General features: G+C 40.6%; 1 protein-coding gene across 9 annotated transcripts in view; it reads left to right on the top strand.

Annotated features, from left to right (window-relative positions):
* The window catches only part of srpk2 (SRSF protein kinase 2), a 65900-nt gene that overhangs the window by 31675 nt on the left and 8867 nt on the right, over window positions 1-25358 (top strand). For 5 of the 9 annotated variants that reach the window (XM_020078875.2, XM_020078873.2, XM_069529024.1 and 2 more), the window contains 10 exons: window positions 11564-11715; window positions 14000-14108; window positions 15682-15769; window positions 16079-16166; window positions 16282-16388; window positions 17463-17628; window positions 19736-19776; window positions 20711-21026; window positions 23066-24019; window positions 25243-25343. In XM_020078875.2, the coding sequence (XP_019934434.2) occupies window positions 11564-11715; window positions 14000-14108; window positions 15682-15769; window positions 16079-16166; window positions 16282-16388; window positions 17463-17628; window positions 19736-19776; window positions 20711-21026; window positions 23066-24019; window positions 25243-25343 (2122 nt within the window). Of the gene's footprint in view, window positions 1-6640; window positions 8186-11563; window positions 11716-13999; window positions 14109-15681; window positions 15770-16078; window positions 16167-16281; window positions 16389-17462; window positions 17629-19735; window positions 19777-20710; window positions 21027-23065; window positions 24020-25242; window positions 25344-25358 lie in introns of those variants that run through there. The other 4 variants (XM_069529025.1, XM_069529026.1, XM_069529022.1 and 1 more) reach the window with 2 other exon arrangements.

Genomic DNA, 25358 nt, shown 5'->3' with positions numbered 1-25358 from the left:
AATAGAATGCCATTCAAAGTCATGTGAACTGAAAGACCACGCTCTTGATTAAAGAAAGGAAAAAAACTCAAAGGAGCAAAGGAGCTGTTCAATCACATCTGGGCAAACTACAAAGAGTATCTGCCATTTTCAAGAAGTCCCACTACAGCTGCTGAGTGAATCTTGTGGTGAGATGACCTAAAAGCAATTTGGGGCGGCCACTGACTGCTATTTTCATTATTGGCTAATCTGCCGATTGTTTCCTCAGGCTGGGTGAGTTGATTGGAGAATAGACCTCACGTTTGCAGGTGGATTAGCAGGAATCAAGAGTGGGGAAGTTGCATCAAAACACACACACACACACACAAACCTGAACAAAGACAAAACAAGGACAAGCAACACACTCACACTGAGGCAGGGATAAACAAAATATAAAACATGAGGAAATGGGAGTCAAATCACAACACTGTATGTTTGGTATTATTACTTGAAAAATGAATTGGGTCCAGTTTTCTTATGATGAACTAATACATACATTGACAGAAGCATCGCAGCCTTTGTGTTGGCTGCATGTGCCTTCAATATTTGTCTATTGGCATTTTACGTACATGCACATGGAATGTTTTGTGCTGCGCTTGCTCGCTGTAACAAGCATTGGCGGATGTCATCTCACAATGGGGGTCTTTTTGGCCGGCTGATGTCACTGCAACGTATAAATGCAGAACTCAGTGAATGAGTGCACTATAGAAGGAAGAGGGTAAAGGGCACTGCACATTAAAGGATACAGCAGATATACCCACTGGCGCTGTGGATGTTTCTATAGTCAGACTAATGGCTTTTTGTAGAACAGGGAACAGGGAACACACATGACGCACACGTGGACGCACAAAAAAAACCCAGAAACGTGAACACAAACATCCTGTTATGCACGTGTATTTTTGTGTTTATGTTCAGGAGACAAATGTGCTTGTCCAATTGGATTTGCAGGCACGTCACTTACTTCCCCTATCCCAAGGGTTTGTGTGTGTGTGTGTGTGTGTGTGTGTGTGTGTGTGTTTTGTGTAAACATGTGCCACCCCACCAGCCATGCAGAGCTGTGTTCCCGATTCCAAATGCAAATTTTATTCCAAGTCAACTGGTTTTGTCACAGTGCAAACACAGATGTGTGAGTCCGCCTGCTGCAAGTTTATTTCCGTTCACTAACATCACTGTATGTGTGTGTGCCATAGGGGGCTGTGTATATAGATCTTGCACATTAGCTTCCATTGCCTCTTATCTTTGGGTGTGTTAGCATTTGTTACTGTGTAGACATCATGCATCATATATCTAACTGTGGAGCTCAGTCAGTGTAGTGTAGCGTGTGGTCTCGAATTCATTGACTGCCTGTGGGGAGTTTCAGCAACAGTCAATTCAGCCTCTATGGATTGGTATGAACCCTGTGGCACAAAGCACAGGCTGAGTATTTATTGGTAATTATTGGAATCTGCTTTATTTAGATCAAACATGGAGAGCTGCACAAAACACTGCAACCCTTTTATAACTACGGAAATTAACTCATGCTGCAGCCATGCAGCCAATTATTTATAGATTATTTTGGTTGTATTGTGTACATTTTGCTTTTTCTCAGAGCTAGCTGGGTTATGATGCCACTCAATTGATCCGTGTGAGGGAAATTCAGTTGTTAGAGTCGCTCAGGGAACAAGTGGTCGATGCAAACAGGCCATGAAAATCACAACATGAAGAAGTAGAAAATAAGAATAAAAAAAAGCACATGCATGAAAATCATTTGTGCGACTACATTTGCTAAGGGACAACATAGTATAGAGTATTATAAGCTAATTGGATAATGCTAATAATTTTAAATTAATTAGTGCTGCAAGGAACAATCTCTGCTCCACTACTACTTGATGTTAACCTTATTAAATTGACCTTTAGCTTCCAAGGCTACATCCATAGTACTACGTTATCATTTATTCTCCTTGTTGTGCTCTACACTGGTGGCTGAGGCAGATGCTGGTTGTTTTCTTGAAGGGGGTCATGTGATAGGATGCTGATGAATCCGGCTATGTTGTGTCCGAAAAAACCCATCAGCAAGCTGTCTTGTGAGTTCTGAGTATCTACGTTATAGTTTCCAAACATCTCAGTTTCTGTGCGTCCAGACTAAAACACATCCCTGGAGTTTTCAATGTAGTCAGCGTTTTTTTTCAAACTCTGTTTTAGCAGCTCTAAAACTGAAATAGTGTGGTCACTTGTATCCGTAGCAGAGTTGATGAGTTTTTCAAAGGAAAACGTAGCAGTATGGATGCAACCTTAGTCAAGCTGGAGTTTCAAGTTAATCCTACTACTTATTCAGGTAATCTTTGTATAAGACCCATTTGCATTGTTCTTATTGATGCATCTGGTTATAGAGGACTTGTCAGAGGTCACTTGCAGGTTGCGACAGATCCACAACCCAGTACACAATGTTCCAGTTCAACTTGTCACAACAGCTTTACCACATGAGAGGCTGCTTATTAAGTGGTGAACCTGCGACAATGTGAGGTTCTCACTGAGGTGGACGCCAACAAAAACACCAGAGAAGTCTGTCCCTCCCTTCAGACCATCTCTGAAGGTTCTGTGGTCAGACTCACACATAGGATCCCTAATGACCTGTAACACATTCAGTTCCCCGAATTTGGGGATTAGGTCTTGCGTGACGTTGTGTACTGTTTTGTTGTTGTTTGTTGTACAATGCACTCTTCTGCAGCTGCTGCAGCAGTTGGCCCAAGACAAGTTTCTCTATGGGACAGTAAAGTATGTTTGATTTGATTTGATTTGATTTGATTTGATTTGATTTGATATTTTCAATGCAGTTTATCTCCATTTGGTTTGACATTTAACAACAGGAATCATAGGTACTAACTAATGGTAGCACAGAAACACCCCTGCAATCCTTCTGCCACAGTAGCATAGAGGCTGTTTTCATTAAGAGGCAAAATTGTCAGCGTGCTCTCAACCAACAAGATTGTTTGACTGCTCGTTGCTTTGATGAATATACATGAGAATGTCCTTATATTTTAGATCTTAGCCATTACCTCATGAGCACAATGTTATCATAACCAAAAGAAATTTGTGACACAAAAAAGACTAAATCTTTGAAATTGATTTGAATTGATCCAACTTTTGTGTAGAGAGAGGGTTCTCCCAACACACTGTGAATTGATTCTGCCTCTTTACAAAGTGAACAATGGATTGAAATCCAAGAATGGGTATGTTTTATGTAAAGGTATATTCAGTATTTCTTATTCAAAACAACCCAAATCATTTTAAAACACTAGCGGCCAAATTCACAGAAGACGATAGAATCGATGAAACATTGTATTTTCAAAGAAAAGGGATGAAATGGAGGCCTGAATACTAAAAATGAAATATACCACAGTGTTTGTTGTCAGTACCTCTTGCCATGTTGCTCTGTCTTGTTGATTCTCCATATTTGCCAATGAAAATCCCTCTGAAGCTATAATAGAAGCTCAGGATTATGGCAGCAGACACTTGCACATTCATAGTGTTTAGGAATGAAGCATTGCACCTTGTGATAAATCGTTGAATTGAGGGCTAGTGGTATCTAACAGGACCCCACACAGCCGTAATGTGCAACTAGAAGTTATATGGGGGCAGTGCAGCCTTTGCTGTGACGTCAGGCTGCATCCTGAAAATAGCAGTGAGATCTCAGCTCTCCACACAGACAGCTACTCTGGAGGAGAGGAGAGAATGAGTCAGCTGTCCTGCCGACACGGGCCAAGACAGAGAGACGGAGAGAATGAAAGATTAACGATGAATCAATCAGAGGTACAGACCGCTGGGACGGATAAGCTGAGCTGAAGGACACCCGCGGTCTGAATCCCACGCCTTAGCATTGACAGCGGAGGATGATGCTCTTGTTGCTAAGGAATACCTGTTACCTTGGTGATACCAAGACATATTTAAGGATAACTCATCAAGTTCGAACTCGAGATTGGTCAGCTGTTTAATACTGCTTGTAAACGTGTTAGCAATGTGATTTTCATTGTGGTTGCAGCAGGGTGCATCACCGATGTCAAGTCTCTGACGGAATGTGGACGGAATTATTAGATCCAATCAATCGAAAGGCAGGGGCGAATAAAGAGAAGTACTACTACAACTGGTATTTTTCTTCTCTATCTATATGAATTTATTCTTAGAACCTCCTTAAAACATATTTTAATGAAAATAACTGAACTGTGTCACAGGGATGGAAGAAATACTTCCAGTGAGTAAATGGTTATTCAAATGAAAATAGTTTTAGAATTCCTTTTTTTACTTGAAATTCAAGTGTTACATTCATACTATACCTAAAGTACCAAAGTTTTGTCCCATTCACAACTAAATATGATCAGATTCTAATTAATAATGCATTATTGTGCAAATTATGAAATAAATTGTGGTTTGTAAAGGCTGGGCCATTTTATCATTATACATTATAATTTATAAAGTCACATTATGATTTAAGTTAAAGGTTTGTAGGAGTGGAGGATATAAACATGCAAGAAATGGAGAATGGAAACTATACTTGAGCACAGTGCTGCAGTAACGTTATTTAGTTTTTTGTTCAATGCACATCTTTGACAACAGCTTTATTATAGTCAAACTAAACTGACACATTGTTCAAAGCAAAAGCAAAAAAAAACACCAACTGTATGGTGAACTCTTTATTTCTTTTTATTGATTTTTGTTTTCAAAAATAACTTAGTCAATGTGTGTCATTAAACGAGGTTGGTAAGAGTGAGATCCAGATTTATCATGAGCCAACAGGAATATTGTTGATTTCCTTTTAAGTTGTTCAGTTACTGATTTGATCTGAATGGAGGAGGACTCACCAGCTGCAAAAACATAAATGAGCTACAATCATCAAAAAAAAATATATTGTGTGTTTTGCAAGATGCAGAAAGGTTCTGCATCACATACATCATAAGGAAATGTCCTGAGAGAGGTTGTCCAAACATTCCTAAATATAATCAGATCAGTCTAAATACAAACTTACTGCAGAGCTTTGAGAAGGATTCTTGATAATTTCCTTTCAACAGCAGACATTGAATTCTGATACCTTCATCTACTCAATATAATCAAAGAGGTGTCTCAGTTAAAGTAACGATGCTACTTCAAGGCAACTAATTATTTTCACTCCAATCGTTCATCTTTCATAATTATGAAAAATTATTTATTTAGATTCTATATCTAACAAATACACTTTCCTTAACACCAACGTTATAGGCAACTTTACATATGAGACTTAATTAAGTTGGTTAAAATTTTCAAAGCTTGTATATTTTCACTGTTCACCTTATTTAAAAGTCATACACGATCAATTTACATTTTTTGTAGAGCTGAAACTAATGAAACAACTTAAAGGACCTTAAAAGATGTTTGTCCCTAGTATCCACAGACAGGAGCATGCTTAGGTTTAGGGAAAGATCACAGTGGGTTGTAAAATGAATATAATGAACATCCTCCCCGCTTTGTTTCCCTGTAACATCGACACCTGACTTCTTCTTCTGCTCTGGTTTCAATACATTTTGAAAGTGCTAATTGGGCTCTATGCGTTTATCAATGGGCACTGGATGATGATGCCGTCCACAGCACTGATCAACCAGAGATCAGCATGTAGAACTTGAATAGCTCATCATGCTGACTCTGGATTGTTATATTAGCTGACACACTGTTGTATTTATATCAAAATGAAAACTTGTTTTACCTGTACACATGTTGACATTTTCACTGCTGCCCTGTCATGTCAGCACTTTACAGCCACAGAGCTGTCGGGACACGAGTGCACAGCGTGGTGTGATGAGGAATTTACAGGGAGGAAAAAAACAAACTGCTTTACGATTTGTTCTGAATCCACTCTTCAGTTTGCATCTCCGTTTCTCCTCCCTGTGGATTCCGTCAAATGAAATCATTTCACATTTGTTCTCTGCCACAGTTTTCTCCACATCTCTCAGCACAACATAGCATTTCCACTGCAGTCGTGATGATGAGCTTCGTGACAGAACTGGTTGTCAAGCATCAACGACAGAGCTTGGACATTGCCCTCGGCTTATTATAGCAACAAGACAAACCTTTCAAGTATGGTCAGCATTACACGAACATTTAAACTGAACCATACATGCAGTTGTGTGTGGGAGGAGAAATGACTTCTTCAGCGATTTTTATGCAGATTTGCAGATAAACCACGCGGGAAGACATGTCAGGCTCTTTAAAATCTAACACTGGTGCTACAGATGCCATTGTTAGGAGTGAGGCCGAGGCCATGTGTATGTGTGTGTTTGTGTGTACGTTTTGATCTGCATACACTATCTTACTTGGCTTAGGATGTAAGAAGCAGTCTGGGCATGTATACAAGTGTGTGTGTGTGTGTGTGTGTGTGTGTGTGTGTGTGTGTGTGTGTGTGTGTGTGTGTGTGTGTGTGTGGTACATTCTGCAGTTATTTACCTCCACAGTAAAACTGCAGTGAAAGACTCATGTCTCAACCTGTGCTCTACACTCATATGTACTGTTACAGCACCACCAGCTTAAAATTACTGCTTTACCAATACAGCATGTACATGAAAAAACTAACCTCCATTAAAATCTGCATTCATTGCAACCTTGTAAACATGTATTATTGCAGGGGAGGGGACGGCGACACAAGCGCACACTTGTTTGATATAAACATGAAATACTTTACACGTGGGACAGTCCTGAAGGTTCATATTTACTTCTCCCACTCAGCCCTGAGGCAAGGTAATCACACTCACACATTCATGCACTCACAACCACTCTTTGAGGTGTTGCTCAGTTTACTTTGTCTCAGCGGTGAGTTCAGTTGCGACTGGTATGTCTCCAGTGAGGACAATGACAGTGATCATCTATTCGGGTGTTGCTCATCCACATTAATGATTTTATCAAACACATACATGCACACATAAAATAATAATAAAAGATGCCAGGCTCAGAAATGACAAGACTTGTATTTGTGTAGCTTGTACTCATTGATTCTGGTCTTTTAGCTATTTAAACATTACCTCTAACCATAACTCATGAAATCAGTTGATTGTCTATAATTTGAAAAAAGTAGCTGCTGTAGGAGATGTGCTGTTGTGTAACTACACCTTCCTGAAGAGGAAATTGCTGCTCCTAGTGTGTGAATTAGTGCCAATTAATGAAGGAAATTGATTAGTGCCGGTTTGACCAGAGGGGGGGACTTAATCATTCCTGATTGGTTGGAGTGAAACCCGTTGGTCCTCAGTGGGAACATTATAAGACTCATTGGTCTAAAATGCAGATCATGGTGGTTTAATAACCGTAATTTGTACAAATTAGAAATCTGATGTTACGTGTATAGATACAAATCAATTTTCTGTTTAGCCAAAGAGTTGGATAAAAATATTAATTTGACATTGATATTGCTTTTGCATAAAATCAAAATAGTTTGTCAGAGTGGGTCTTAACCTGCTCACCACTGATGCTCTCTCCACCTCCACCTGTCTGGCAGTGTCATTTAATTTAAGTTGGTGTGATGTACCGAATGGATCAGTGTGGATGGATTCATGTGTCAGATGTACAGAGTGTACAGTTTCCTCCTTGGTTCTGTGGTTCTCTTCTCTGAGTCTCTTGTCTCTGTTTGGTTCTGACTGGTCTCTCTGTTTGTCAGTCTAATGCTCTCTGCCTTTCTTTTTTTCTCTGCCTCTGTTTGGGTTTCTCTTTCTCTCTGTATGTCTCTTACCTGTCTATCAGTCTGTCTCTGTGTCTTTTCACCTGCATAATTTCCCTCTCTCCCTGTCTGTTTGTCTCCCTCTCTTTGGCTGTTGTTTAATCTTCTCTCGTTTCTCTCTACATCTGACTTCCTTTCTCTTTCTTTTTCTTCCTCTTCCTCCTCTACATCTCAACCCCTCGCTCTCTGTTTTCTGTCTGTCCGTCCTCTCCACTTCCTCTCTGTTCTGTCACCGCCTCTGCTCGTCTTTCGTACTCAGGCGGCGTCTTTGCTATCTTAATGTTTTTGCTGCTCGGCTCGGGTCCAGGAAGTTATGGGGGTTAAGTGTCTGTACTGCCAATGGCAAGATGAGCAGTATAAAGGCACTGAGCCTATGGACGTGATGTATGACACCCTACGTGACTGTTTTTGTAAAGAAGCTGCATCCTACTGCAAGGACACCCTCTACTGCCTGTGTGTGTAAGTTTGTGTGTGTGTGTGTGTGTGTGCCACAAGTTGTAAAACAGCTAAGAAATCTTAATGCCAAGTCATCTTCTGTCCTTATCTGCTGGAAGGGAAGAACTGTACCATTGTGTCTGTTTGTGCGTGTTGGCCTTGCCACCAGGTTAACACTTTTTGTCCTGGACACTCTCCTCCTCCCTCCTCCTCTTCCTCCTCCTTGCCCTGCAGTTGCTATGGTAACACACCAAGAGCCTCCATCATGTGTCTGCGCCTGTGACCACAATTAAATAACAGCCCACAAGCGCGAGCTTTGTGTGTTTATGTGTTTATATTTTTTTCTGTCTTGATTTAGCATTTGTTCATGTTGCCCGCGTGAAGTGAGGCTGGAGAAGAAGTGTTTGACGAGCTCTCACAGGCTCAGCTCGTCTCATTCAGTCTCACAGAGATGCTGCTGAAAGAGACACTTCTCTTTAGATGAAGACTGGATTGATGATGAAATGTTTGATTGATTGAAAACGTCAACCTCTTTGAATACACAAGTTTTAGTCACATCTCAGAACACCCTCTGCATCTATCACTGGCGTGAGATGAGGTTACTTAGCTGACTGTGATTATATATATATCAAATTACTTTTTATTTTCCAAAACCAATACATGTGAAGGAATTTGTTCTACAGCAATGTGACATTCATCTTAGTGTGTACTTGTGCACATGGGACATTCAGTCACATCTGTACCTAAAGGTATGTTGGCCCAAAGAATGGTACTTGGTAGAGTGCATGCCTCCATCAAGGCTAACAATCCTAAACACGATAGTGTAGTTCTTATAGCAGAAATATAAAAGTTAAAAGGATGTGGTCAGATAATGATCATAATGATCAGAAAACACACTCCTATGGTTGATTGATATGGCCAATAATTATATAAAAGTAAAATGAAGTGAAACATCTCACTAATCTGAGGCGGATCAACAATGTGTTATACTTCATCACTGTGCTTACACAGTGCATGAGCATTATATTGATATATATATATACACACTCGTGAATATCATGTCACTATATGTCTGAATCAAGATCCATGAATTAGACTCTGAAACTAAAATTTGAAAGATGCCCATAAATCAGCATCCGCACCAACATTTAATGGGGTCTTCCCAGATCCAGACCCCATCCCTCACTAAGTTCAATAGAAATTGGTTCAGTAGTGTTTGCATAGTCCTTCTAACAAATAAACACACAGGTGAAAACCTACCTCTTTGGAGAACGTCTTAATATGAAACAAAATGTTAGAAATGGAAAAAACTTAAATAGTCCATCGTCCAAAATCACTGACAGGATGTTAACTTCAGGGAGTTTCTGTCTTTATGTTGGCTGTGGAGGTGCTGCACACTGCGTGTTGCTGGTCTGTTTTGTTTCCAAACGTTGTGCATGTGTTCCTCTATGTGTATGTGTGTCTAGTTGTGATTTACAGTGTGTTGGGTATGAGGTAATACCAACACAATATATCTAAAAGCCATAAAGTCGTTTACGATGTCCTGAAGGAAGTGGCATAGTGGCACTAGGATGGCGTAGCCGTAGAGTTACCAGAAATATCCATAATATCCATGTGTGCCATGGCAGTGCCCCGCCTGATCCCTTATTGTGAGTCGCCCCGTATAAGAGCGCCAGCTAAATGCTGAAAATTCACCCAGGCCTAAAGAGAAGAGGCATCCTGTGCTCTGCAGCCTATTTAATGTTCACCCCTCCCATGGGCTCAGTTCTATTTCAGACAAGGGCAAGGAAGTAGAACGGGGAGATGAACCCTGAAAAGCCGATCGAGCCTAATCTATGCATCTATTTGTCATTCCAGATATTCTATGTATTATCACGTCTATGTCATTAATCATGTCATTTTAGAAATACCTGCTCCAAATACCCCTTTCAAGGTCGCCATTGTTTTACGGTGTGCTACATTTTTCTCAGGATTGAAAGACGTTGTTTTTTGTTGTGTCTGATGTTGGACAGTTTCCATTTTATCTGCTGACTCATGTCTGAGGTGAGGAGTGGGTGTGGATTAGTTCAACCTGACCTTCTCTGAGCTACAAACAAGATCTGTCCACGAACTAAATGTTTTTGACGCTTTGATGACCAGTTTCTCTTATTGACTCACAGTAGTTACTTCCTTCATAGAGTTGTTGTTACAAGACAATGTAACAATAAGAATCAATGTGACATATCTGAATAAATCCTATGGGGGGGCAGCTGAGACTGACTCACCATTGGTTAAGCGCATGAATTGGCGGGACCTCGCTACCATGGGTCAATCCTCCGCACAGATTCACCAAATGCACATGATGGCAGTGTCATCCATCCTTATATACAGTCAATGTTCCAGTCTGACTTAATGTCAGGATTTCTAATGCTGCTCGATGGAAGGTACTGGTTCTAACAAAACAGCACTAGTAAACATTTTTTTTATAGGCAAACAAAAATCCAGAGTGAAGCTTGCCAGAGGAGGCAGACTGAGCGTGGCAGGTTATGTCAGTGATGTTGGCTGGTGATGCTGGGCACAGATTAAAAAACAACAATGGTTATTTTTTTGGGCAGGAAGCTAGCAACAACATTCCAAAACAGCCAGAAAGCAGAGAGGTTGGCCGATGTACAAGGCGAATTGGCTGAGTCACTGTGGTTGTACCAGTTCTAATATACTGCAGTGTCTTAGTGGTCTCGATAGAAGACACCCAGACTGCACCACACAAAGACAGGAACGGATCCTGAATGGGGACAGACATAACGCACAGACAGTGAAATCAAAAATAGAGAAAAATAACAAATAACATATTATTTCAATTTAAATGAATAGAATAGGATTTATTCAAGTGTCTTCTCTTGAGTTGTTCTTCCTCTTGCAGAAAATTCTTGTATTAATCAGGTTTTGTTGTTGTGCCTCTACCGCTTTTTCATTTCTACTTTTCTCACAGTCATTATGCCTGTGCAGAGGAGTTGTGAGGTTTTCCCCGTTCTTTGGACTTTCAGTTTCATCTTTCAAACACAGATATGTGGCACGTCACCTCCTGAGCCTTTTTTTTCTCTGCAGAAAAGAACCTGTCTGTCACTGTGTCCAGAGCAGCGAATGTAAAAGCCTTCATGAGCTCAGTGCAAGATGAATAGCTGTCAGCGATACCAGTCAGCAGCACACACTTGAAGAGCTGACATCTATATATATAGAAATATCACAGTTAATTATTTTCATATTAGTCATCTGCTCTTAAAGTGCAGTTCATGTTTGCCCTCGCTGTGAGTCATGGCTGGGAATATTCAAATATGTGAAAGTAAATTGTTCAAGCTTATATTTCAAGTAAAAAAAAGTTACTTGAGAGGTTAACTGTCTTTCATCCCACTGTTTTATTTACAGGCCTGAGACCCAGCAGAAAGCCCCAGTGAGCGCCCCTCCTCCCCCGCCACCCCCTCCGCCTCCCCCTGAGCCGACGGGGCCCCCAGAGCCGGAGGAGGAGATCCTGGGCTCCGATGATGAGGAGCAGGAGGACCCCGCCGACTACTGCAAAGGTCAGAGCAACACATAGAGCAGACCACGCACACTCGGAAGTCAGTCTGTCCCAGCCCATTACTTCCACTCTCTATGTCTGCTGCCGCAGAGCTCAACAAAGACTGCCCTGTCTCACACTGTCTCCCCCTCTCCGTCTCTGTCTGGCTTTTCTCTTCTTTCTTTCTTTCTCCCTCCATCCTGACGGGATTTTACAGCGGTGTCACTCTAGCTGCTGTTGTGAGAAGCTCATTATTTGTGACACCAACATCTCAAAGTTGTTTTGCTTGTTGCCGGAGAGGAACTGCAGCCTTGTTTCCTGCAGAGGGTCACGATGCCAGAGAAGGTGTTCACGAGGACACAGATTCACTAATGAAAGAAATAGTGCAGTCTGTATTTCAATCAGTCTAACTATCACATGATGTATTTCAATCATGTTATAATACTTTCAGACGGCCTATGTTTTTTTTTGTATTATCTTCATAAGACCCTTTATTTGTAGCCCTTTAATTTATTTCTGACCATTGTTTGTACTTTAAAAACTTATAATGTACTTTGTTACTAAACAGAAGAGCATCTAGGAGCTTTCCGTTGTAGTTTTCTGTGTTTGATTCCTCACCTGCCCACCCTGCATGTGTGTCTGTGCGGTTTTACTTGAAACACCACAATTTACCAAGTTTCTGTTCAACAAAATACACTTCCAACAATGTTGCCCTGTCAGGCGAGACTTCTCCCTCTGCCAGCTGGTCGTGTCACTGTGGCAAGAACAAAGATGAAGCTCGACACACTACAGAATTTTTTTTTTACTTTAGTGAGAATACATTTAGTCCTTTTTGAAGTGAAAATATACTGAAGTTCAGCATCAGATCCTGTAAGCATCAGTGAGTGGAACAAGTCGCCCGATACTGCTTATATAGAGACGGATAAAAACATTAGAAGCAGGTGTAATATAGTACACCGAACTATAGCCACAGATCCATTCATTTTGTCAGGGGAGCTGAAGCCAATCCCTGCTGACACTGGGTGAGAGGCAGGGTACTCTGGTCACCAAAATATCACAGGACCACTGTACAGAGACAGACAAACATTCACCTCTACGGACAATTTAGAGTCTCCTATTAACCCAACCCGATCTGCAAGATATTCGACTGAAGAAGCCGAATTACCTGGAGAAAACTCACATCAACAACATCCACTGAAAGAAAGAATCCCGAAACTGAAATTTGAAGTGACATATAACAGACATATTGACTCTTTCAAAGTGATTCTGTGAATTCAGAGCACTGACATGAAGTAGAAACACTTCACACTCCAATAGCTACAGTGTTAATGTTTTCCTAATGTTTTACAAAATGAATCATTTTCATCACAGCCATGATTCTGCTCTCCTCAGAAAAGTCACTTTAACGATGTTTAGCATGATGAAGTCAGAGTTAATCTAAGTGATAATGAAACTGTTTTGTTTGTAAAGTCCATATTAACAAATCACAATTTCCCTCATTGGGCTGAACAGTGTGACACCCTCTGCTCTTAACCCTCAACAAGAGGGAGGAAAAGCTGGAGACAAAACATGAGAGAGAGCTGCCTGTTATGGAGGTTTTTAAGTATTTGTACATACAAAAATGTCTGACAGAGATGAATGGAACCGAATTGTTATGATAGAGGTATTGCCAATAATAGTTGTATACGTTGGCAGGCATATTGTAGATCCAAGGTAATTTACATTAATTCTGCTTGGCCTTGTGTGCAGTTAAAATGACATTAATATAATAATATAGATCTTTTATTTATTTAATCAAATAATCTGATTTAGATCAACATCTCTTATGCTGGACAGAATAAAGAGACTGTTGATTCAACACATTTTTAATGATTTTTGGACATTGCAGTCTGTTGAGTTGCTGAATAACACTGCATCATACTGAGAGATGTCTCTCATGCTATATACAATATAATAATAATAATCAGGAAATGATAGACATGCTCATAAGGGTTTTAACTTGAATTGCTCTATTGTCTCAGATCAAAAAGTGAGCATTAAAGAAACCATTTTATTTCTCTCTCTATCATAGCTTCACAGAATGCTGCAGATTCATGCCACCGGAAATGTTTGTGCTGTATTTTCCTCCTGCATCTTTTTTCTCTCGCTTGAAACACGTCTCTCCTGTCACATCTTCCGTCTGTTTGACCTACCTCCCTCTGTGCTGCTCTCCCACCACTTTTTGCTCACTAATGGATTTCATGTCATTGGTTATCTCTCACAGTGGCCAGTAACCTTCATCTTCTCTCGCTCTTTATCTCTCTCAGGAGGGTACCATCCGGTGAAGATCGGGGATTTGTTCAATGGAAGGTACCATGTGATCAGGAAGCTGGGGTGGGGCCACTTCTCCACCGTATGGCTGTGCTGGGACATACAGTGAGTCGCAGGCACACACACACACACACACACACACACAGACACAGACACAGAGATACAGACACACTGTACATATAGGCTTTCAAATTTTGCTTCATGCTGAGATTCACCACATTTACATCATGACCCAGAAAAAGCGCCCCGTAGGCTCACAAATGCTGTTCATCAGACTCCTTTACTTGACCTTGCTCACGTAGACACACACAACATCAAACATATCCACCCCAAACACACACACACACCAACCACACACAGACACACCACACATGCACCTGTTGACAGGATATTGCACGTCTCCACAATGACGGTTGCAACCAACACCCTCGTGCACCAGCACCAAAGCCATCCATTTGCACTGTGATGTTGTTTCTGTGTTCACGAGGCAACCGGGAGGATGGATGACAGTGTCATCAACTCAGTGTCACCTTTCAGTGACACACACACACACACACACACACACACACACAAATGAATTTATTCATGTCACTGGTGTTAATTACACTGACGGTGGTCATAACCTCGTGACTTGGAGTTGTGTTACCTGACTCAAACTGAACAGTTAATCCCAGTGCTTGACAAATGCTGGCACCTTGGATTTATTTACTATGTCAATATCAAGGCCCATGTCGTCTTCTCTCCCTCCTCCATGCTTCCTTCTGCCTTTTTGTTTTAACTTAACTACTTTCTTTAGATTATTTCCTTCCTTTCACAACAGTTTTCATTTGAATTCTTTCTCTCTTCCTTTTGTCTTTCATTTTATATCAATTTCAACTGTTTTGGTGGATTTCCATTTGCAGTGGTTTGGCTTTTTATACATGGTTGTTGTTGTTGTTTTGCACTGTAGCCTACTTAACATATACACAATATGTACATTCCAAAAAATAAAAAATGAAAAACGGCAACCTTAAAATATAAATATATTCATTACTGAATAAATCGTGATTTATAGTAAAACTAGAATATCACTCTGTAATGAGCAATCCTCAGTAAACAGCTCCTTATGCATCAAGGATGTCACACCTTGTTTATTCCTCTAGACAAATTGTGATTTGTGAATATGGGCTATACAACTAAAATGTGATTGATTGATCAAGATCCATTAATTAATTCCTGGTAAAATTAGGAAAAACACTTGCAATGAAGTGTAAAGAAGTTAAACACAATTCCTTGATACTGCACAAACATATTTTGGGTTATTTTCCTGACTCATACCACCTTCTTCCTCCAAGAAGGCACAATGTCAGAACACACTGACATACAACATGCAACACATCATGTAATAGTTACAATAGAGTCATTAATACATACCATCAATTACAATAGGTGTGTATGTGGACTATGAGAAGACCTTTATTCCTTCATAGTAAAATGCCACATAGCTCACACATTAGCATTTGCAGTGTCAGTGTGGGCAGTGTGAATGCCAAGCTAATAGCCAGTGTTGGTTCAGGTGCTATTTTCATACCTCTCACATACACTCATTAGTTAGCGTTGCTGCCTTATCAGCCTGTTGGTTTGTGACTCACTACAAAATCATAATATTGCATCTTTGTGTGTCTGTGTATCATTGCAGAGTGAAGAACTTTGTGGCGATGAAGGTGGTGAAGAGCGCTCAGCATTACACAGAGACGGCCTTGGACGAGATCAAACTGCTGCGATGTGTGAGAATCTGATTTCATACTTTGGTGTTTGGGAGTCTGATTTTTTTCATTTCATCCTTTTCAATTTTGTTTGTTCCCTTTTCCTTCCTTCCCCTCTTCCTCGTGTTTTTGCATCCTTCATTCTCTTCATTCCCTCCTTCCTCCCTTCTCGCCTACCTTATTTGTTTGTCTTTTTTCCATTGAGGAGGCAGGGGACACTCATATCAGAATCAAACATTTTCCCTTTAATCATCTCTCTTTCCTGCTCTCTTTTCTCATTCCCTTTCTCATCAAGTGTTTGCTTCATCTCACTGTCCTCTCATCTTTCAGGTGAGAGAGAGCGACCCCAGTGATCCCAACAAAGACATGGTCGTCCAGCTGATAGATGATTTCAAGATCTCTGGAGTCAATGGCATACGTATCCTTATCGGGCTTTCCTGTGCGTGTGTGTGTGTGCGTGTGTGCGTGTGTGCGTGCGTGTGTGCGTGTGTGTGTGTGAGATGATAATGTCGGTCCTTGACTCTCCATCCCAGATGTGTGTATGGTGTTTGAGGTACTGGGTCACCACCTGCTGAAGTGGATTATTAAATCTAACTACCAAGGTCTGCCGCTGCCGTGTGTCAAGAGCATTATCAAACAGGTAAGTCACACACACACACACACACACACACCTACACCTTAATCTACTTATAGATATCACAATATCTCAGACACGGATAAACACATACAATAATACAATAACAGTGTCCTCAGTGGTTGACAACAGTGACATCTACAGTTTGAGATAGGCAACAAAACAGTTATACATCAGGACGTTTTATACAGAATAGAATTCTGTCACATACTAGATTTCACTCACTCACATCACTATAAAGGCAGGATTATGATGTACAAAAACTTTGGCCGGTTAAAAAATCCAATAATACATTTTAAATGTTTATTTTGAAATTGAATAGAGACCAATGCATGACGGTACATATTGCTCAATAAGTGACCATCGGTTGTACACTACGCTTCATGATGCCCTGTGGGAAATAATGAGTCCACGGTTGAGAGTATACAAAATTTCATTAAACATTCGGACAATCTACAAAATGTCAAACTCACTTTGTAGTGGACTAAATAGTGATTAGTGAGAGATTTTGGACACAGCATATGTCAAATTTGGTTGAGCCGATCTTTCTGAAAGAGTTTTTCTTGGGGGTAAGAGGTTAAGAAATCCGTCTCACTTATTCAGTGACAATGTCCAATGTCTTCAGAGATGGACTTTGAAAGACTGGGTCCAAAGAGAGAGAGAAGAAAGCGGATTGAGAAATATAACATAAAAGAAATATAAAGGGCTCCAAAGAGCGCATCCAAAGCTTTCGACTACAGTGCCTGGTCTTATACACTTCACACTTGAGGTCTTTCAGCCATTTCAGCCCCTGCCAGCATGTCACTTCTCAAAAGCCGAGAGGAAGATGAGCAGAAATTAAATCAGTGTTTTTCCATCAGCGTTTTGGTCTCAAGGCCTCTCAATAGAAGCCGAGCGGAAAAACGATGAAACAGAAACAGCCTCTCAGATCTGTCTTCGGAGATTGAGATGCTTTACAATAATGGAGAAGGAGAGAAGGAAGGAAATGGGGAGAGACAGAGGACAAGAACTGAGTGCAGAAAGAGGCTGTGTTATATGTAGTTATAAAAGAGTGTGGCTTTTACCTGAATGTGTTTGTAGGTCCTGCAGGGTCTGGACTACCTCCACACAAAGTGTAAAATCATCCATACGGATATAAAGCCGGAGAACATCCTGATGTGCGTAGATGATGCGTTTGTTCGGCGCATGGCCATGGAGGCAACTGAATGGCAGAAAGCTGGAGCCCCACCACCGTCTGGATCCGCAGGTAGGGACACACTAACACTTGTGTTTGATAAATTGTAAAGGAATCGACATTTAGAAAAATATTAATATTATATTATTATTATTATTGATATTAATATAATATTTGTTTTCTAGGTTGTAGTTTGATGAAAAGATTAATACCTTTCTTATGCCTTTATAATAAATACGAAGCTGTGGCTGGTTATCTTACCTTAGCATAAAGTCTGGGAGTGGGAAAACAGGCTCTGTTCAAGGTAACATACCCCTCGTAATTACTGGATGGGACTAACAAAGCAAAATCGCCTCCAGAAACTTCCTGACTGGCATAAGTTGGAAGCATTGCAACATTTTTAGACTGTTTCAACTTATGAACTGATTTAATTTTTTTAAGTTGAGCATCCCGTTGAAATGCACATGTCAAATATGCTGTATTTTACTTTATTGTTGTTAACTTTAAGATTTTTAGGATTAAAAAAATGAAGGTTGGCATCTGTGTGGATTCACAAAAATCCAGTACGCAGTCTATAGGTTTATTGTTATCTTTTGCTCTTTTGAGTGTTTTTTCATGTAAAATTATATTTGTAGGTGAAACGGTAGCCTTATAATACATATAGTAGGATAACAGCACTTATTTCTAATCTATGATCTGTATTTATAGTGATAGGAATAAATCAGGAATCCTCCATTATGTAATAAAACATTTTTAATATTGAAATGCAGAGTAAAGAACATTATTCACACAGAAGCCTTTTGTGTCTCTTCCACCACTTGCTGTTTTTTCCCCTACATTCTTGCTTTTTCATCTCTTGTCACCAAGTTCCTCACTCGGAAAAAAAAAGACTTCTTAAAAAACAGTCTTGATGAACTCAATATGAACCCTGCTCCTTGGGTGAACCCCCAACCACCCCACCCTCTCCCCCATGAGCTGTCAATTCCTTGCGTCAGCCAATGGAGTTGTTTTTGAGCCTTGGGGGTAACCAATTACACTGCTTATATTTGTATGCAATTGAAGTCGGGCACAAAGCAATCAACTGTCCAAACAGAAGAGCTAAGTGGTGACACTAATGTGTAAGTGACTGAAGAGACTGAGTAAACAATGTGTTCTGTCATCAACATGAGGTTTGGTTGTTGTTTATCGTTTGGGATATAACGAGTTTATAGAAACTGCAGCTTAATATTTTGTACTTGTATGAAATATTGATCATTGTTGTTAAAATATGTTTGAAATGATGGACAGAACCTTTGTATCCACTGTTAGTCCTTTGAGGTTTATTGGTTCAGGGGGAAGTTTTCTGTGTTCTATATATTTCTACTTTTTCAGGCACGAAAAGAATAACCGTTAATATTATGCATGATCGTGCACAAGCATCATGGCAGTGGGACTGTGAAAGATCTTCTTCTTCATATAGTTTCTCACTCTACCTACAGATTCTGTACATATCAAGTGTTAAAGGAGAAATATTATGTTCATATTCAGGCTCATTAATTTAATTTGAGTTATTACTTGAAATGGTTTACATGCACTAATGTTCATAAACACATCACTGTCTTCATACTGTCCATTGCTTCAGCTCCTCTTTTCAGCCTCTGCCTGAAACACTTCATTTTAGTTCCTGTCTCTTTAAGGTTCCTCTCCTGATAAAACCCACTCTGCTCTGATTGGTCAGTTGGCCCACTTTGTTGTGATTGGTCAACCACTCCAAGCTCATGTAGGAAATGTTGGCCTCCTCTCTCGCTTCACCTGGCTCTGTTCGGAGATTAGCCAGAGTAGCGTTAGCCAGGTGTGCTTTATGCAAATGTGGGCCATTGGAATGATGACATCACACTGGTGCAGAAGTATTGCTCTGGACTACTGACGAGGTGTTAGAGGAGCAGTGTTTTCAGTGGACATCAGGAGCTCCTTTATAAACGGGCTGGAGAACTTTTTAACTTTGCAGAACTTTTACATTTACAAAAGAACCTATAACACAGTAGAGGAAATAGAAAAACTGAAAAAACATAATTTGTCTCCTCTAAAAGGCAGCCTATACACAACCTAATGATCATCTTCCAGAAGACGATATTATTGGATGTATTTGAACTTGGTTGAGTGACGGATGATTTTTGCTGTTTCTCTTTCTGTCTGTTAGTTAGCACAGCCCCTCAGCTCAAACCGGTGAGTACAACAGATGTGAGTATGAAATCAGAGAAATGCACAAACACACTCAAACATCAACACACACAAAAAACATAGAAAGATTAAAGTTAAAAGAAAGATACAGTATGTGTCTCCTGGGCATTTCACACTACTCGTTCTGTCAAAGTGCAAGAGACACAGGGAAGATAGTGGGTGCACCACGATATATTAAAAAACAACACTCACAGTTTTTTATTAGTCTTTTCTTACCTGTTTTTCTCAGTATTCAAGGACAAATGCTCACTTCATCCTGAACCTTTAATTTATTTTTTTTTCAGAATTTCATGTGTACTGTACATGTATTAAAACACAACTAATTGAATGACATTTGACTGTTAGGTAACAATTAGTTTTTGTCCAGTGAAACTCATGTATTTCCAAGGTGTCGCATATGTATAAATTAAGAAAAATAACTCTGACACCATTTGTTTACGTTTATTATGAGTCAGTGGCTCCAAATCTCAGTGAATCCCTGTCATCAGGACTGAGTACGTGTTGTTGAACTGTATTTGATTGACAGTTGTCTGGCAGCATAACTCTCAGCAGAAGGTGATTCAAATGATTCTAATCCTGATTGGTGCAGGGAAGACTTTGGCATCGACTTTTTCCGAATAAGTCCCACCTGCTTCCAAAAAGCAAGAAGAGCAAAATCAAATTCGTAAACATCTGATTTAAAATAATTAAAACATGTCTGACAAAAACATTCAATTTTCAGTTGAATGATTTTCATTGGACAGCAAAAAATGCACAAATATTATAATATGATGTAAAAATACACAGTGGAAGTGTTAGAGGACATTACATATAAATCATCACACACCATTCAAATACATATCCAAATGTTTTATTCCTTGAATTTCTCCTGTTCATGCTGTGTTTTGCCTCTTGTGACCCTCCCTCTTCTCCTGTACTTTTTTCCCCCTCTCAGGTGGGGAAGATTTCCAAGAACAAGAAGAAGAAGCTGAAGAAGAAACAGAAGCGGCAGGCGGAGCTGCTGGAGAGGCGGATGCTGGAGATCGAAGCCCTGGAGAGAGAGGCAGAGAAGAGAGAAGAGAGCACCAAAGATGGGGAAGAGGAAGAAGCACCTGAGCACAACCTGCCTTCAACGCTGCAACCCCCGGCTCTTGGCCCCAGCATGGCCCTGGGAGAGAGCGACGAGGACGACGACGATGAGGAGGATGGGGAAGATGAGGAGGACGAGGGAGGAGAGAGGGAGAGGCCCATCAGGTTGACGAATCATACATGTGAGTCATGCGATGAGGTTTTCTTTCTTTCCTTCTTCTTGAGGTGCAGTTATACTAATATCGGGGGAATGTGAGTGTGAATGGTTGCTTATCTCTGGATGTTAAACCCTGTGATGTGCTGACGACCTGTCCAGGCTGTACTCTGCCTTCTGTCCAGTGTCAGCTGGGATTCGCTCCAGTTCCCCCCCTGCAACTCTTAGAGGATAAGCGGTTTAGATGGTGGATGGATTTTTAGAGGACTGATGAAGTACAACTTAGCCTGGTTTCACATTCTGAATGACTGTCCACTTTTAACATTTCTGAAGTGACAATTAATTTAGATTTTCAGGCAGTAAAAAAGTATCCGTGCTATCATAAGAAAAAAAGTATAAACCCAATTATAGACCATTCATGTATGAGGTGCCAATCACAGCCCACACTGGGCGAGAGGCTGTTCACACCCTGAACAGGTCGCCAGCATATCACAGGGTCCACATACAGAGACAAACTACCATTCACACTCACATTCACACCTAGGAGCAATTTACAGTCTCCAAATAATCTAAGCTGCATGTGTCTGGACTGTGGCAGGGAGCTGGACGATGTGGAGCAAACACACACACGAGATCATTCAAGCTTTACACGAGAGGCCCTGGTGTGAACCCAGAATCTTTACTTTTTCAAGGCGACAGTGTTACCCTCTGCACCATCATGCAGCCCCTATATATAGACCCTTATAATATGATTTATTGTGGCTGTGCTGTAAAATGTTTGGTCCCCTAAATGTCCTGGTCTTTATTTTATACACATTTACCAGGATTAACTCTGGGATATCTGTCACTATTTACATTTCACATAAAAGTCCTGGGGATCTGGCGAATATTTGGCCGAGGTAATGTACGAACCCACCCCTTGAAGGATGGAGATTTTTATTGGCCGTCACAGGGTGAAGTGTGAAGTGTGCATGCACATATTTTATTATCATGATGTTCAGTTCTTTAATCTCAACCTCAGTTCAGAGGGCTGTTCACCCGGCCAAGAATGCAGTTTAAGTACTGACATTTCATCTGGGCACATCCTGACATTTCCTGTCACATCTGTTTCACTTTGATGCTGTTGTATAAGCTGCGCACAAAGAAAACTAAAAGTGCCATTTGCAATGAATTTATTATATTTTGCCTTATTCAGACCTCTCAATCACCAGTCTCTCATTTGTTCAGTAGAGCTGGAATCACATTTCGTCTGAACTTCTGCCATTTTGTGTCATTTCAAGTGTTTTTTTAAAACATTGGACAAGATGCTAAACATCCCCTGCATGTGTCAAGATCTTCTGCAGGAGTTTGGTTATGAGTTGCCACCAGATGACAGGGATCACCAGGATGTTAGCGACCATTTGGATGCTTTAAGATAAAATCAAATCTTTTGGAATCTAAGTTGAAAAATGTCTCAGCCATCCTCATGTAGAGTCTGAGTGTATTGTTCATTTACACTGATCTACCACTTGTTCATTTTTAGTTCATTAATTCATCTCATTCATTTGTGGTGGACAATACTCTGTTATAGATTCAGTTTAATCGATGATACATCTTGGTTGCAGCTTTCATTTCAAGTGAATTCCACCGTGAAGGATATAGGAACATATTTAGGTTAGATCTTACATTTTACTCTATTCAGGTTGTCAATAATCAGATGTTTTTTCTTTTTCTAAATCAAAGCTGTGGTGTTCATCGATCTGCAGCACGAGAGAGCGTGTGCGTACGTGTGGACAGGTTTCTGTCTGTGAATGAATAGCAGGTGGATTGGCTCCAACTACTCAGCCCACACTGTGTATGGGAGGAAAGGCTGATTCACAAAAAAAGAAGAAAAAAACAAGTGTCTCTCCATCTCCTTCCTCCATCCTCCGTCTCTCCACCCCGTCTCTTTCACATTCGCTCCTATGCCTCCTTTAATTCTTTTCAGGCTGCTCTTTTCTCTGCTTACACCGTCTTTGAATTTGCTTACATCTCCTTCCCACTCACTTCCTCTCTTTAATGCTTCTTCCTTCCCCCCCCCCATGTTAGGTGCAGCACCTCCCCAGGAGCAGGTCGAGGTACCCAAAATCACCGAAGACGACCCTGATGAGGAGGCGGAAGAAGAGGACGAGGAGCCCACGCCTGTCGCTGAAAAAGATGCCCCCTTTCCTCCCCCCACCTCAGAGGAAGGTAGTGGAGATGCAGCACAAGCAGAGGTAGAGGAAGAGGAACGGGAGGAAGAGGAGGATAATGAGGAGGAAGATGAGGAGGAGGAGGGATTGAAAGGGACAGAGGATGAGAATGATGAAGAGGAGGCAGAGGCGGAGGAGAGGGTAGAGGATGAGGAAGGCGAGGAACAGGTGGAGGTGGAGAAAGAGACTGAAAAAGGGGAGGATGAGAGAGAGGAGCCAAAGAGTGAGAGCAAAACAGAGGAGGAGGCCGTGTTGGAAGTGGAGGAATCGAAGGAGCAGGATGGGGATAATGAGGAGGAGCAAGAGGAGGAGGAGGAGGAGGATGATGACGATGACGACGACGAGGAAGATGAGGATGACGACACGACAGCTGACCTCCTTACGGACAACTCCCCCCCTATCAAACCCCACAACAATAAAACCAACTCAGCCAAAACCAACGGTCACGTTTTGTTAGGATCTGAGATACTGAAACCGAACCCTGGTCCCCCTCCGCCCCCCTCGCCCACTCCCGAGCCTCTCCTCTGCCCCCTGGTGGAATCTGAGCTGAGCTACACGGACAGGGACAACTCTCTCAGCTCCGGTTATGAGATGTACAACGGCGACCTGGGCGGACCGGCGCTGACCAACGGATCCAGAGAGCCACATCGGGGCACGGTGCCCATCTTTCCCGACTTGCCCCTGGATCCTGAGCCAGGAAACCCTGTATTGGTGGGGACAGCAGAAATTGGAGCAGGACCGTCACCCAACAGCCCCACGGCTGACCGCAGTCGCACTGTGTCGTCCTCGAGCACGGGGGACACACCCAAAGGTGAGACATGGTTATATACTGTCTTCCATTTAAATGTTTTTCATGTTGCTGGGTTTTATCTTCACGCTTTTATATTCAAAATATTTTTATTTTTAACAGTAATATCAAGCTGTTTGTGATTTCTGTATTTTTTTATATGTTTCTCTTTTCTGTGTTATACTTTTTAAATTTGGTGAAGACATGTGATACATTAATTAAATGTATTATATTACTACTTTACACACAAGTTATTATATTCGCTCATATTATAGATTTATAATATTTAGGAAAAACCTTGTTCATTGTTATCAATGTCATGTGTCATGTCTGTCTGTTTTTGATAAAAATATTACAAAATGAAAATGACAAAAAATGCTTTAATCACATTTCATACTTATTACATTAGTTTGATAATTGTTTTGTTTATTTACAATATTCTTCTCAATTCAATGCATATGATTATTTATTTAATAATGTATTTCATTTATTTAATATCAATATTTGGGTTTCATATTCAATAATAATCAATAATCAATAAAGAAAATTCAGAAATGTGTACTTCATATATTTTTAAAATAATAGAATCAGTAATTTCACAATATAGAGTGGACACCACCGGTGTATTATTGATGAGCAAATGATTTACACTGCCTCGTTTATGATGACTTCTATTCTAACATCTCCATTGAAAAGCATATTTTAATCTACACGTAATTGAGTTTTACTGGAGTAGATAAAAAAAGGGAAAGAAAAATCATTATAACAACTTAATTTAAATTGTAGGTGGGGCAACTGATCAGCAGAGTATGAATAATCATCACTATGTTTTAATTTTCTTTTTCATCTTATACATTGTAGCTGCCTGCTAAATTATTGCTATTATTAAATGTCTGTGTCCAAATATCTGGGAATTATCAATGACTCATCACCAACATTAATCCACCCACAACTTTCATTTTATTATTATCATTCACTCTCTGGCTCTGGGGTCAACTCCTTTATTAACAAGTTATGGATAGTTTCTAGTTTAATAACACTCTGAATACATGTCATTACATTTCATAGTGGGTTCCCATTTGATATGATGACTACAAAGTTGTTCTTTTTTTATTCCTTGTTGAAAAAGAAGATGAAGAGTCCCTGGTCTATAGAGTAAATACCTGTCAGTACATTACAGTGTGTAAACTATTTTCCCTCCTGTTGTATGCATTAAACATGTGCTCTCTCACTCTGCTTCCTCTCAGTCAGGGCCAGAGCTGCAGACCTCCTGATCAACCCATTAGACCCTCGCAACGCTGAATCTATTCGCGTCAAAATCGCTGATCTGGGAAATGCCTGCTGGGTGGTAAGACTGTTTTTT

The sequence above is a fragment of the Paralichthys olivaceus genome, chromosome 7 (genome assembly GCF_024713975.1).
Source record: "Paralichthys olivaceus isolate ysfri-2021 chromosome 7, ASM2471397v2, whole genome shotgun sequence".
In the NCBI taxonomy this organism is placed as follows: domain Eukaryota; kingdom Metazoa; phylum Chordata; class Actinopteri; order Pleuronectiformes; family Paralichthyidae; genus Paralichthys; species Paralichthys olivaceus.
The sequence above is the reverse complement of the archived record's forward strand: the minus strand, read 5'-3'. Positions and strand labels throughout refer to the sequence as shown.